The sequence below is a fragment of the Lipomyces tetrasporus genome (assembly GCF_029532465.1).
Source record: "Lipomyces tetrasporus strain NRRL Y-64009 chromosome Unknown POJ06scaffold_2, whole genome shotgun sequence".
NCBI classification, from domain to species: Eukaryota; Fungi; Ascomycota; class Lipomycetes; order Lipomycetales; family Lipomycetaceae; genus Lipomyces; species Lipomyces tetrasporus.
The window spans coordinates 480,285-495,674 of NW_026611597.1; the positions used below are offsets into that span (position 1 = coordinate 480,285).

Sequence of the window (15,390 nt, forward strand, 5' to 3'; positions counted from 1 at the left end):
CATCAAACAAAATGAAACAAAAACACATGAACAAATAATGTACCAAGTTTTACCCCAACCATCTCTTTAATATTTGCAACAAACAACACTTTCGATACACCAATGACTTCCCGTCCACAGCATCCAATCACTTTCACCGCGCACCCACCGCGCCAATGACACCACTCCTCTTGGGGGGCGGTGGTGGCGGCTTCTTCGCACTGACTGCCGGACCTAATCGCCCGACACCGCCATTTAGTTTCTTCATGCTGGACTGGAACGCAGGCGCGGCCACCGAGGCGCGCTCGTCCTCATCTCTCTCAGTATCGCCGTTAAAGTTCGATGTCTTGCGCATGGCTGGTGCAGGTTTCGAAGGCCTACCAGGTCCGCCATTAGCGCTGCCACTGCCCTCCGAGATAACAGTGCAATAGGGAACTGGGAAAAGTCCGGATCTTTCACCGCCGGCCAGTTCACCGATCCACCAGCCAGCATCGATCTCCTCTGTCACAATAACAATGTCGCCGGGCTCGAGGGACAGCTCGTCCTCAGCCTCCGCCTCGTATCGGAAGTTAGCCTTGACGAGCTTCTTCTTAGCACCGAGGGCTGGACGAGGACCCGGAAGTGGCGGAGGCTCTGTAATAGAGCGAGACAGACGAGGAGGACCTATATTAGCAGACGAAGAGAGCTTGCCGGACGAAATGGACGAGGTGGTAGATATTGGGAGATTATCGAGACTCGAGCCGGTATCGGCGGATGAAATTGACTGCGTGCGCAGGGCACCGAACTTGGGAGCTGAGTCAAATCCGTTGGAAGCGGCGCTGTGAATTGACGACGAGGACGAAGCTCCTGATTTGAAATTAGGGCGGCGAGAACCAGGAGGAGGGGAAGCGTCGTCGTGAGAGTTGCCGAATGACCTGATGGATGTGGAGCGAGAACGCGCACCCTTCGGAGTAGACGGAGAGCTGTTCGGGGCACTTTACGAGCAGATTAGTATATTGGGTTCGAGATATATATAATAAACATAAGCCGTAGACATACTCGGACACCCAGTTCTTCCGGAGATTTACAATTATCTCATTGCATCGCTCGTAGTACTCGCACTCGGCTTCAAAGAAGTCGACGAGGTCGGCCAAGTTGTCACTTTCAGCATCTCGGATGGAGTTCATCTTGCGCACGACATCTTCGCCAGCCTCTTCGTACTTTATTCTCTGGGCACGAACCTCCTCTTCCAATCTGGCGTCCTCTCGTTTAGTCTTTTGGACTTTCGAAAGAGCGGTGTCATATGCAAGTCGTCGGTACTCGAGTTTTTTACGCGCGTTCTATAGAAGTCAGGCGTATAAGAGAGTGTGACGAAATTAAAATTGAAGATGCGCACCTGAAAGTCCTTGAACTGAGCGATGCTCTTCTCAATGCCTTCGAGAAAGTTCTTGTTAATTCGTTCAACAAATGCTTCCTGGTGTCGGGCCATCTTTTGGTTGGCAACGCCGAGTCTATACAGAGCCTGGCCGTAAGTAGAGTCGGCGACAAACTCATCGCCATAGATGGCCATAGCTTGGCCGAGAATGTCGATAGGCGACGCCTTCTCGATTTCGTCGAGCTCACGACGCTTCGAGAGGTTGCGAACGTAGAGAGACATGGACTGGTGCAGGCGCTCCGTGCCCTCGTAGCGCATGTTAATCTCGTACTCGAGCTCTCTGAACTCCTCAGACTCTTGGGTCTTTTGTTCATTGCCGAGCTTCTCGGATGTCCACTGTCGAAGCCGGTCAATCTTTTTTGTCATCATCTTGGCGGCCGGTAGTTCGAAAGACGGCGACGGAGATGGAGTTGCGTTAGCAGGCCAATTGCTGCTGCCAGAGAAAAAGGGGGACTCTCTACACGTGGACGAGAAGGACCAGACGCGAAGAGGATAGAGAAGGAGGGGGAGTAGTGGAGAGGTGTAGCGGGTAGAGCAAAGTAGAGCGGAGCGGCGACACCGGCGAGGCTGGTAAGGCAAACGGGCAGAAGCGGGAGCTGCAGCTTCTAAGGCGGGCGAACTAAAGTTACGATGAACGCAGGGGCCTGTCCCGCCCTACATCAGGTTCAGGTTCTTGTATCATTGCTTTCATGACATACCCAGCGCCAGCCAATTTTTGCTACTCTTGCCATCGTCCTAGCTCAAATTCGGGCTACAGAACCATATATGCAATTATTTTACGGTATGAGAGAGCAAAGATATATGCTTGATGAATTTGTGGTTGATATGAGAATGCCCGACCCGTCGTCAGGGTCAGGGCGGCGTGTTCGTCCGAAGCTGGCCGTCAGCGTCGCCGGGTCTGGGATCCAACGCTCCGGGTCTGCCTTCCTATCTCACATCAGTTGGAATCAATTCCACTTAACTATACACCCTTAGTTAAGTGCAAATATTAAGTATAATAATAAATGCAATAGGCTGGAGCAGGACGTCTTGGTCGCCACAAAAATAAACTACTGTAACCATATTGCCAGCCTTAAGCGGCGACTGACACACGCCTCTAATATTGTCGAACTGTCACTACTTTAGTGCCTACCACGTAATTGGAAGCACATTGTAATTCGACGCTTGCCTGGGGTCCGGCCTCTAGGACTCCACCGAGCGACATGCAGACAAGCAACCATCCGTCCAGTCAGTTCGACCCACTCCCGTTGCCTCAAGCACTGAGCCTTTGGTTTCTGGCATATCCGCACTCAATTGCGAGTGTAACGTGGACTCAATCGCACCGCAGAATCAAATTTGACGATATGCGGTCCGACCAAGTGCCATGGAATAGTAATCGTCGTGGCCAGTGCTCATGCATCCAAAAGTCAGTCTTAATTCCGCTGCATCGCTTATCGCGACGGGTCTCTGGGCTAGGGCTCGCGGTCAGCATCTGGTTTAGGGTCTGGATAATCGTCCGTTTGGCCACCACTTTTATCCTGCAATGCGCTGTGCTAAATATATCGATTGCAGTTTCCAGCGGATTGCCCGGTGGTCAAGTAACGCTACCTGTCCCACTCGATGACAGCTTGGCGATGGTATTTTATTGCAGACAGATTAGGACCCAACTTGCCATCGCTTCGGTTTCTCCGGTGCTCTGTTTGTCCAGACTGACAATAACTAATGTTATAAACCAACTACCACTCGCAACCATTTGGGCGGGCAAGGGTGACAACATACGTTGATCGTATGTCCGGATAATCTCCATCAGTCAGGGATCATAACCTGGCACGAGTCGCAACCTTATCGCATGCTTGTCTGGTCGTTTATCATACCCACGCCATTCGTCAAAAATTCTCCGCCCTTCTCCACGGCGCCAATACTTCGCCCTCCCGTCCATTGTCCCCGTCGTGGGAGCTGAAACAATGCGCGTTCGATATCGTGTGCCATCTCAGTTCTCAGTCCTGGTCCTTGTCAGGGCCACTGCTGGTTAAATAAGCATTTAACTTACCATTATTCTTGGCTGAACATGTGCGGGACTCCCGATCGTTTCTGCCGAACCACGGATACCTCCGCGATACCCAACAAAACTACCCATTCCTTCACTCTATCGTGCCATGCTGCTATGTTCGCGACTATCGAAAGCCGTACTTCGACGGCCATATGATTCTGGTAAATTTTTTGCATAAACACACTCGCGTTTGCATTGAGCTGTCTGCTAAATTACCTGTCAAACAAAGTTCAGGGGCACCCTAGTGCGGTGCACATTTTTACGACAAGCGCCGCATTGAAGCGAGCTGTATATACATAGCCATCGGGCGGCGAGTTACAGTATAAGTTGGCGGCAATCTTCTGCAGGATTTTCTCCGAAAGTGTACTATTGATATACTTGTTTGAGAGGAACAATTCGGATAATATTACGTGCTAATTACAAATATTCTGTGACAATAATCGCTTGTAATTTTGGCGTTTCGATCGGTGCGGAAAATATTCTCTCATCGTCCGCTGCATGATCATCGATTGCTGCTGCAAAATGTCAGAATCGAGCCTCCGCTTCCTCTACTATTACGTCATAGTCTATTTCAAGAGCGCCCACCTTTCCTTACACGACGTGTGTTAACAATCAGTCCAGAGAACCTCGCTTCCGGGCCAATGACGAGTTAGTCCTAGAGTAGGGCCCTAAACCGCAACTTCTCGCATGCGACGCACATATTGTAGTCTGAATGAATTTGAATAATAACTGGACAAGATATCCATATATATCAGATTTCATCGTGATTTCAGGCAAACATTCAGCTTGCTACGGAAAAGGGAACGTTGGATTGATGGTGCAAGGTTTTATTTTGAGCTTGGGAAGCTGCACAAGATAAATGACTGGCTGTAGATGCGTAGCTTGCACGGCAGCCAATATGAGTCTTTCTGGCCAATATCCAACTATTATTGTACGTACCGCGGTTGGAGGATAGAGAGATGGTGTTTTGGAACTTTATATGCTATTTAGGGCTGTTGACGATATTCGAATAGACGAATATTATTCGACCGATTATCGGCGTCGGATACGATATCGGCCAATCCCCCGGCGTCGAATACGAATATCGAATATTATTCGAAGCATTCTTCGACCATCGAATCGAATATTCGACATATCGTGCCGATATTCGATATTCGACATAGTATTACATAATCAACCGTAGAGAAATGAATATGGTGACTAGAGGTTAGTCCCGACAATCGTACCCGCCCTCGCCAACCGTGTAACAGTATCACCATCCTTAAAGTAAAATGTCAATTACATTTACTAGTCCAGATCATGGCATTCTTTTGTTCCTCACTAGAAATTTGATAATGTAGTGCCTCAACAAACTAATAGGGTACATTGGTCCTTAACTATGGGAAAATGAAATTTATGGCCGCAAAATTTTACCCTACCTTATTACCAAATTACCCTACTTTCCTAATTAGGCTAAGCGTATTTCCGTTTTAGGCAAAGAATGGGTTCCCCGTATTTTGTCGGAGGTCCCAGTTAATCGCGCCCGTCACTTCGCTCGTTTAGCATGGCCCTACATCCATGCGTACACAAAGGATCTTGATGGCTAAGAAATATAAGTCTCATCGCAGACTTCCAGAGAGCTTCGAACTTGACGTAAGCAGCGACGGCTCCTGAGTGATGGCTGTATCGTCTGTCTGGGATTGCCTGCCCGATATGTAGTATATTTTGATTGATTTCGTGTTTGCGCTTCGTTTGTCTCTGCTCTATATTCAAGATTTAATGTAATTGTATAACTTATGACAACATTCCCACACCTAATAATTTAAGGTTTCAGGGTTAGGAAAAAATTCGGGTTAACCCTGATTGTCGGGACTAACCGTTAGTCACCATACAGTGGGATTTCAAGCTCGAGAAGCCCTAATCCTGACCCTAACCCTAAACTAGCCTGTAATAGGAAATGCTCTAACTTATTTAATTAATATCACGTGATTTGGACCGATATTCGATCGAATACGAATATTCGAGCCGATATTATTCGACCTAAACCTTATTTGTCGAATACGAATATCGAATATTATTCGAATGCCTTTCAAGAGTCGAATATCGAATACGAATATTGGGAAAAACCGCCGATATTCGTATTCGCAACAGCCCTAATGCTATTTGTAGCGGGATAAGCTTAGAGTAAACGATCATCTTCAGCCAATACTAAACAATAGTAGCATGCAACCGATATTGGCATATTACAGATCTTAAACTTTCCAAAAGATGATTGACTAAATTTAATACCCCTGTATGCGGTTGTCTCACATAGCATGGCACGTGACGTTCGCGTCGTTGGATTAGGGTTCCCTTTGATAATGTAAACTTTAATATTCGTCTCGGGCTCGAATTTTTCCGATTTGTTTGTGTCAATCTGCCAATTCTACCCTGAAGCAACGCAGCAACGGATGTATACCTTAATTTGTGGCGAGGATGCGCTAGTCGGACCTTGTAGGTAATATCCCCAGGACCGAAACCGAGTGCAAAAGAAACACAATGACCGGCAAGAGCAAGGAGACACCATCATCAGCCTCTTCGATGGCAGGCGCACCCCCTCACGGTGTGATCCGCTCTATAATAGCTCAGTCTCGTGAGTCAAAGGAGCGGTTAACCGAAGATGAGCTTGGGCAGATCAGAAAGTATATTGTAGCTCACAGGGTTGGCGATTTTTTATCCGAGGGGGTCGAGGTGGTGTAAGTAATTTTGTCCCTTTTCTGACTGACTTTGACAATCAGTATGGATCATTGACAATGGACCAGATCGTTGACACAAATGTATCCGATCCTGTTTAATTCACTGCTGCGTTCGCCCGGGTTGGGTGAATATAGGACCATTTCCTGCGATACGCTTTCAGTTTGGATCCAGCGAAGTAGTCAATGCTGCTTAAACTCTGCCGATTTCGCGACTCGGCTTCAGCAAGAAACGACCGCGGGATCGGCGGCCGATGCAGACGCTACTTTCGACTTTATATGTGAACACTGGACAGATTCAGGCGCAGCACTAGGGAACGCCTTGCGTGAGCTTTTTATGAAAACAATCTCGCTTATTGAACGCATATGGACAGTTGACGAAAGAGCAGGGAGGCTGGGAAAATGGGTTGACCGAATCTTGAAGTATCCGCGATCTATGCGGGTTGTATACTTCACTATTGAGATTCTTGCCAGACAACTTGGTGGCCGCGCAATTTTGGACAAGGATCCATTCCTGATACACGAATCGCTACAATTAGCCTACAGCAATGCGCTCGCTAATCCTGTCTCGAAGATGATTACTGCGATTTTAGTAACGATTCGCAAGTTTGACGTAGAAGCATTGGGCAAGAAACCGGATTCTGATGCACTCGAAGCTGTTGAGATGAAGTGGCTCAAAATCTGGAGTTCAGATGTCATTGACGCTCTACGAAATGATAATTTGCGATCACATGTCCAGATTTATTTGTTACCGAATATTTTCCGGGTATCAGCCGTCGGTTACCGTCTGTTTACTGGGGAGTTGCAGAAACTGCCTTTGTATACTGAAGGTGACATTGCAGTTTTGATAGGATGCTTGAAGGTCGGACAAGACCTCGCCATACTCGACGACGAGAAATCGAACACCGCAGCATTATCTCCAGATTTTCTGCGTGGCCTCCTTCACCATACCTCAGAGGATCTCCGGATCGGCGGCCTCTCGCTCGCTGTCTCATCTCCTCAGACCGCAAAGCCCATCTCACCTGGCATTCTCGACATCCTCACCGAAGCCTTTGACGACCTAATTCTCGAATCCGATCCAGAATTCCGCAACAGAGTGTATGGGCTCATGCGTCAAATGACCATTCGCATCCGGGATTCTTGCTACGCGCTCACTCGCGAACGAAAGAAATGTATTAAGACCGGCAACCTTTCCCGCGTCAAGGACATAGATGCTAATATCGCCGCGAACACGAATTTCATGAACGATTATCTTGATTATCTGCGAGAACTTCTTCGTCCGGGGTCGTCGTATCAACGGATTCATATGGGTTTGAAGTTACTCACGGTGTTGATTCGTGCTGGATTAGATGGCCGTGTTGACGCGAAATGGCATGACAAAAACCATATTGATTTTCCATTTGACATCCCGATTTTTACGACGAAGACGGTTAGGGTGCTGTTGGACAACCTGACGAATAATTACGAAGACGTCAGAGAAACAGCGACAAACTTGTTGAAAATGGCTCCTGTGGATGCATTGTTTGAGGACGGTGTGGAAAAGAAGTTGGTCGTGAATTCGTATGTCGAGAAGGGTCTCCGCATGATCAAAGGCTTGCGCGGCCGCGAAGGCGATGGTGGCGCCCGGATCGTGGATTTGTGTTACTATTTGTACGGCAGACTTGGTAATGGAGTATATGACGTTGAGTTTCTGAACACTTTTATTGAAATACTGGAATCAGCTATTCAAGAGGCCGTATCTAATCTGTCATCGGCGGTCAAGGATTATCCTCTGCACGGCTACTTTACCGGTCTAAGGTTTATATTTGAGCAGATCGACTACTATGCAGAGTGCTCCAAGGGGAAGGCTATGTATTGGAACAAGCTACATGAGCGACTAGTCCGACTTTCTTACTCTGTTTGGGACATTGTTGAGAAGATTCTCTGCCATGATTCTCCCGAAGGAAATCTACCAGAGGAGCTAGAAGAACAATATCTAGCTAGTTTAGAAGAGGAATACGGGCCCGCTACGCAACTCGTTCTCAGCTATGCCTGGCGAGCTATCGGTGAATCCAGCGGTCTTATGACTGTTTTGCTGTCCAGAATTCCGGACGATGAGAGCAACCTGCTCGACGATGCAGTTGTTATGGACTTGGGCAATCTTCTACTTAATGAACTCGCCACTATTCGTCACCGGGGCGCCTTTTCGTCCGTTTATCCGACATTCGTGGCTTGCTGCACCCGCTGCAACACGTCGCCTTCTGAGAACCTAATCGGCCTACCAGAAAAATGGCTGGAAGAGAACATTCTGCTTATCCAAAGCAAGGCACAGTACATTACCCGTCGGTCGGGCGGTCTACCTTTTCTCGTCGCCGGAGTCTTGACCGCGGAAACCAATCTCGATAGACCACTTCTCCAAAAGACATTCGACCGTCTTGCTGATATTGCAGAAACGCCCGTATACGTGTCGGACGAGAAAATGGACCTACCGCAAGTCCACGCATTAAACTGCATAAAATCTATCTTCGTTGAGACTCGTCTATCAGGCCCTTCAGCATTTTTTATCGACAGAGCCCTCGCGATGGCAATCAACGCCTTCGCCAGCGAAATCTGGTCGATCCGGAACTGCGGTGTGATGCTATTCGCGGCATTGCAGACTCGGCTATTTGGAAGCCGCAAATTCACGGACTCGCGGCTCACGGTCGGTACGATGTCTGCGAGACTATTCTTCAGTCGGTTTAAGAATATCAAGGACATCTTGCTTCATCATCTGAGTGAGCATGTGCACCAGTTGGGATCGTTAGAAACTAGTCACGTAGAGACAGTGTATCCGGTTTTGTCGCTTCTTTCCAGATTGGAGGGAACAAATGGATATTCTGGGCTCAATGCGTTTCGGCCGCTTATTATGAGGTGCCTGTCGAGCAGAATTTGGAAGGTACTACAGTTTTGAGCCACTTAGTTCAGACACAATCGTTCCTGACGTATTGTAATAGATTCGAGAAATTGCGGCACGCTCGCTACTGGCACTTGTCAGCACAGACAGCTGGCTGGAGACTTACCGGGACCTCATTAGTGGTCTCTCGAAATCTAATCAAAATGGTACTCATGGGCGACTATTGGCGTTACAGGTGTTATTAGAATCGTTTGCGTCGGGGAACTCAGACCCAGGTGATTTCAACTAGCAAGTATTTCTGGAGGACCTAAGCTAACCTGTTTAGACATGCCGGTTGAGTTCTATACCGCTCTGTCGAATAAGTTCGAAGACATGGTCAGATGCGGATGTTCGCCGAACGTTCTCACATTCCTTCGTGTCTGCAAATCCGTTATCGACTTTTCACGTGTTGCTGGAGTGCATGCTGAGACACAAAAGTCCTTCTTGAAGCATAAGTTTTATGACTATGTACTGAGTCACTTCAATGCCATGGGGAACGATGTGGGAGATCGACTCCTCCGGGAACAAATTATTGAATATCTCTCGGATCACTGTGTACAACGACTACTAGTGAACCCCAAGGATGATGAATATCTCAATATACTCACTGATTGTATCACGAAAGATAATTCTGGCGGCACAATAGCCGCGTTGCGGATTATCTCGGACCACGTGGATGAGTTTGCAATATCTGTGTGCGAGGGACTGGCAACGACGGTTTGGATGACACTGCGTAGAGCCAATTGGAGCCAAGTCCGATCGGCTACTATCAGAGTCTTCAGCGCGTTATTGAGTCAGCTGAGACAGTGGAAAGGACAGTCTGTCGAAGCCATGTTTGACGAGCTGTATGCCTCTATCGATCTACAGATTACGGAAGAGAACACGGTGTCTGAAGCCGCGTTGGAGGTACTGGGACCACTAGTGGCATCTTTGTCTGTCAAAACCAGTGGGAATGATTACAACTCGCGATGGAATGCCGTTCTAGATAAGTTCAGAGACGATGATGCTGTATGTCTTAAAAGCTTGTGCTCTGAAATGGATCTATTCTAACGTCATACAGCCATATTCTAGCAGAAAGGCAGCATTGACATCCATCATGTCTTTTGTACGGATTCAGCCCGAAATGCAACCGCAGAGTTCGCAGACAAATTTCTTACGAGAGGCCTACTCCAAGTTAATGGACTTCCTCTCCGACGACGATCAGGAACTCCGTGAGATTGCGACGGACTTTATTTGTGCATTTATTCTCAAGAGCAAGTACGTGACGACGAGTGTGTTTTGCCAGAAGTCGTTTGCCAAGTTTTTAGTCGACGATTCTGGCAAGAATAAAGAGACTGCTGATGGCTTGGGTTTTGATGTCGGTCGGAGGGTGACCGGAGCATTGTCTCCCGCGCAGCAGATTGCGAATGCTTTTAAAACTGATTTATCGCTCTTTGTCGTCGAAAAGCAGAATCTGTATATAAATGATGTGCAGGAAGCAGCGTTATGGGCCGGCATGCTTATGCATCTGTTCTCCAGTCGACCCGACGATGCTACGTTAGAGACAACATTGAAGTGTCTAGCCGAGTGGGAAGCGTCGGCGCTAGGATTGTTGTTGAAAGAGATTGATCGGCGTGGTGAAGACGGAGCACTGGGATGGACGTCAAACGGCGAAGTCTTCTTATTTGGACGGAGAATCATCGAGGTCTATCGCGTGCTCAAGCAATGCAAATCTCTTTCGACTGAGATTGAGACTGACTTCAGCAAGCTACGTCGATCAAAAGATAACGAATGGCATTGCCTATGGAACTTTGAGATATAGAGCTGTAAATATAGATACTCTGGGTACGATATTTGTTCGGAAGTGTTTGTACATATGTAAGTTACCACTGCTAAGTTAACGGTCGGTTCAAATGCTTGAAAGTACAATTGTGTATGTGTACATATAAGTCTACAGTTGAATAACAATTCTACCAACACAGTGTAGGATTCAAACCATTCTAGCCATAAAATGTAGGTTCAACAACGGATGTAAACATTTACATCCGCTCAACCGGAGTCAGTCCCAAGAGGATCATACCGCTATTGAGAACCTCTCGCGCAGAAGAGTACAGCGCCATGCGGGCAGCCGCGAGAGCCGGTTCTTGGCCTGCGACCCATAGGATATTATAGCAGCTCGAGACAATATGTGTCAGCTTGAAAAGATACGACACGACAGTCGACGGCTCGAGATTTCGGTGGGCGTTCATCAGAACATCAGGGTACTGCGCAAGTGTTCGAATAAGCTCCTCGGCAATTGGCTCGGTAAGGAGAGAGAAATCAGCCGCCATGAGCTGCTCGTGCGAGATCTCGGCCCGCCGTTCTACGGAGCAGAGTCGGGAATGCGCGTATTGAAGGTATGGACCGGTGTCGCCTTCAAATGACAGCATCCGGCTCCAGTCGAATTTGTAGTTGTTTACCCGCTTGGACTGCATATCCTGGATCATAACAGCAGAAATCCCTACAAGATCGGCAACTTCCTCAGGGCTCTCGACCTGCTCGTACTTGACCTGATTCTTCTTCATAACGTCGTGCATCGCATCCTTGGTTTCCTCCAAGATGGTGTCTAAAAACACCACCGTTCCTCGACGCGTGCTCATGCCCTGGACCATACCAAAGTTAACGTGGACCATATCCTTGGCCCATGGAAAGCCACACAGATCCATCATCTTGAAAAGTTGTGCAAGGTGAAGATCCTGCTGCGCGGCAACGACGTATATCATCTTGTCGAACTTGTACTTCTCGTATCGCTCGATAGCAGCACCGAGATCTCTAGTAAGATAGAGCGATGTTCCATCAGACTTTTGAATAAGCGCCTTTCCGAGCTTCTTGTTGTATTTGGCGAGGTCGATAAGCTTTGCACCTCGGTCCTCGTATAGAACGCCTTTTTGCTCGAGGAGGTCGATGACACCCTGCATGCTTGCCTCGGAGACCTGAGATTCACCAGAATATTCGGTGTAATGAATGTTCAGTCGCTCGTATGTCGTCGTGTACTTCGTAATGCTGAGCTCACGGAATCGTTTCCACACAGATAGGGCCTCCTCGTCCCCGTCCTCCATACGCTTGAAATAAGCTTTGGCTTCCGAATCGATTGGCCGTGGAATGAAATACGCTGGGTCAATGTCCTTCTCGTCCTTGAGCGGGTGGTCCTTGTCGAGAACAACAACAGCATCAAGAGCAACCTTGGCCAATTCCTTCGCCTTGATCTCAGCTTCCGCAAGCTTATTCTCAATGTCAGCCTTTTCCTGGTCGGAAGCACCTTCCTTCTTGAGCGAGGCTTTGAGTGCCAGAACTGTCTCTGCAGCAGCACCAGCATCCTTCTCAGCAGCCTGAGCAGAGCTGACAGTAACGTAGACCTTGAAGAGGTGGTTTATAGGATCACGCTCTAGCTCAGCTTCGTTCCCAAACTTGGCGAACCCAATCGCGAGCAGACCTAAGCTCGTTAGTATTCCACTTCAACAAAATCGTCCGACCGACAAAATGTACGTACCGAACTGCTTTCCCCAGTCACCGAGATAATTTATTCTAACAACTTCATAACCCAGACGCTCATGCAATGACGACAAGAAACCGCCAATAATTGTGCTTCGAAGATGGCCAGCATGGAATGGCTTCGCGATATTAGGCGAGCTGAACTCGACTATTACGCGCTTTCCAGCACCAACATTTGAATTTCCATATTTACTGTCCTGCTTTAAAATCTCAGGAATAACGGTCTTGTAGAGAAGTTGCGGGTCGAAGAAGAATTGCATGAACGGCCCCTTTGCGGCGACTTTGCTCAGGAACGGCGTACTAGGGTACTTCTCTGCCCATTCGGCCGCGAGTTCGTCTGGCTTTTTGCCTTTGACTCGGAGGCGGGGAATCGCGATGACGAGATCGCCTCTGTCCGGGGTCATTGTCCATTCCAGCGCCGGCACAATAAGGTCGGGCTCGACCCCGGAGATTTCGGACAGAGTTTTGCTGATGTTGGCGCGAAACAGGTCAAACGGGTTGCCTGCGATGTTGAGCGCAGGAGTATCGTACAGGGCAGGCGACGATATGCCGAGTTTTTCAAGGCGGGACACCGCGGCCGCGATATCTGACGGGCTAGACATTATTGGCGGTGTTGCTATGTAGAGTCGGTGATTGAACGTAGGGGTGCGGGGGGCTCGAGATGAAGGTGATAGCAAAAGACACGAGTTTCGGGAATTAAAACGAGAAAATATAGTACGGAGCGCGCGAGAGGCGAAAAGCATAAATTGTAGAGATCAATATCTGATCCGGACGATTGCTCTATTTGTCTTCCTGATTGAGTCAAACAGCAGAAAAAATTTAGAATTTCGTTCGCGTATGTAAGCGACCAGCTAAGGATGAGTCAGAAGCTGGATAAAGTTTAAGACTTCGCCGTTTAAGGCTTGCCAGCCCTCTCCGATCGACAATCTCGCGCTTAACATCAGGGGCCCCTTGGTCTTCTTCGCTAAGTAATATTAAGATCTACAGATTTAGACACGGTTCAGCCAAAAAAAATACTCAATTGCTGCACACATAGAGATGATCAGTTGAACATGGTCCCCAGCTACTAACCTACCATCGCTTAACTGGGCAGTTTTCCCTTCTTGACCGCGGCAGTGACCGGGGGCAAAACTGGGGCCAGCAAAATATTGTATTAAAGCGATGAGGAAGAATTAGGAGAATCAGGGCCGCGACTAGCCGGACCGAAGCCGAACAATGACAAATTGTAACAGTGACGTGACGGGCATGCGAGTTCCGCTAAGCTTCTCTCGCGCGCATTGATTGCCCACTGTACGATGCTAATGCTGGGTACAGATTGAAGAAGGCCATCTCCTGAGAACCTTGCAAATAGTCGTCCTGAGGCTTGTCCCAGTCATCAAAATGCACTACGAATCGCGTCAGTATATGTGTAATACATACTTGTGCACTTTCCGCGAGTGTCGATCTCGTGCCGCAAGTTTGGTTTACAGTACACGATGGTGTTGATTACACAATGCCATACGGCTATCATCCGCGCATCAATCACCTGCCAAATCGTCCAGCGTGAACCATCGACCAGGGTATTGGATTGTATTAGCATATATCGACACGGGTCTCCACGAGACAAAGACAGGGAGAGGACCCTAAGCGAGACCCGAGCGGGCTGTTGACGCTTCCCGGATCTGCGGCAGGAAGTGGACGCGCACTTGTTTGCGTTGCTCCCGCAGACATATCCGTGGACTGCCCAATAATTCGTTCCATGCATAGATTACAATCGTTATCGGCTGACAGTTGTCAGGGCCGAGCGCCAAGAGACCAGTAGGCAGTAAGATGCCAAACAGAGGCATATTTCGGATCCGAAACCGAGCTCAATGACAGACTAGTCCAATATGTCATCCTCGGCCCGCGACTGGCACTAGCAACGGTCGCAGTCAATTAATCTAGTTGCCCTCATCCAACAACCTTGTCCGTTAAACTTTCCGCTATTAAACCGAAATTGGGCGACCGTAAGTTAGCCTGCGGCAAATTCCATGGACTGGATGAGCGTAAGGACAACCGACGACTGGCTAGCCCCGCAAGTCTTCTGGAAGGCAAGATGGCTTAAGAATTACGGATAACATCTGGTCACCCGTCCAGAGTGGCCGCCGGAATGACACTAGATCTATTTGGTCTAATTGTAACAAAGAGCGATACCGCTTTGCTGGCATGCCTGACACTGTTTATACTCGTTGCTGCTGGGGCGAAGGAAGTAATCGAGTAATATCGCCTATGTTGGTGCTTATGTATGGAAACTGGAGACTGTCTTATCTTTGGGCGTTCCACGATATGCCGGACTTGAAATAGCCAATGCAGTGCGCTGAGACTAGCCTTCAACGTCTAATTGATCCCTGGAAGGCAGCCAGAAATGCTCAGTCCACCAACCGATAGACTGCGAGGAGCAGGCAGTTCGGTCGGTTATCTAATTTGTCTGTTCGCAAATCTTGTATGCGATCTGGCTCATCTTGTTAGTGTGGGCCGGCCCGGTTGTCGAGATAGACCCCGCAGCTGTTGGACTGCACCATATTGCTGCTAGTTAACTTTGCCCTACTAGGTTTCGCGGCGACAGGCCCGCTGATATGCAGCCTACCCGTGTTGAAGCTGCAAGCGAATCAGCCGTGCCGACTACTTCTGTCCCGACTACTGTCACTAGGAGTTTTGGCCATGTGCCTCGCAGCTGGCGACAGGAGGAATGGGTGGTCGGTGGTCGGATGGCCGGGGTCGGTGGATGCCAGATTCCGTACCCGGTCATAAATCCACGACGGTGGCACACGGCTCCGTTATGCGCCAAAACACGCCATCGTGTCGCATGTCGCGCGTC

At 48.6% G+C, this 15,390-nt stretch overlaps 3 protein-coding genes across 3 annotated transcripts; 1 reads left to right on the forward strand and 2 right to left on the reverse strand.

The window, feature by feature from the left end:
* Positions 1-133: 133 nt before the first annotated feature.
* Positions 134-1,762, reverse strand: POJ06DRAFT_265435 (uncharacterized protein; the record flags this gene model as incomplete). Its single annotated transcript, XM_056189076.1, has 3 exons — positions 134-953; positions 1,018-1,298; positions 1,355-1,762. The coding sequence occupies 3 exons, from the start codon at positions 1,760-1,762 to the stop codon at positions 134-136; spliced, it is 1,509 nt and encodes a 502-aa protein (XP_056046021.1).
* Positions 1,763-5,981: 4,219 nt separating this feature from the next.
* POJ06DRAFT_192087 (putative death-receptor fusion protein-domain-containing protein) lies at positions 5,982-10,845 on the forward strand (the record flags this gene model as incomplete). The annotated part of the gene is given in 5 exon segments (XM_056184870.1): positions 5,982-6,136; positions 6,203-9,047; positions 9,106-9,280; positions 9,295-10,052; positions 10,105-10,845. 5 exon segments carry the CDS (start codon positions 5,982-5,984, stop codon positions 10,843-10,845), a joined length of 4,674 nt encoding a protein of 1,557 aa, XP_056046022.1.
* Positions 10,846-11,062: 217 nt separating this feature from the next.
* On the reverse strand, positions 11,063-13,156 carry POJ06DRAFT_279965 (uncharacterized protein; the record flags this gene model as incomplete). Its single annotated transcript, XM_056189853.1, has 2 exons — positions 11,063-12,495; positions 12,553-13,156. 2 exons carry the CDS (start codon positions 13,154-13,156, stop codon positions 11,063-11,065), a joined length of 2,037 nt encoding a protein of 678 aa, XP_056046023.1.
* Positions 13,157-15,390: the final 2,234 nt, after the last annotated feature.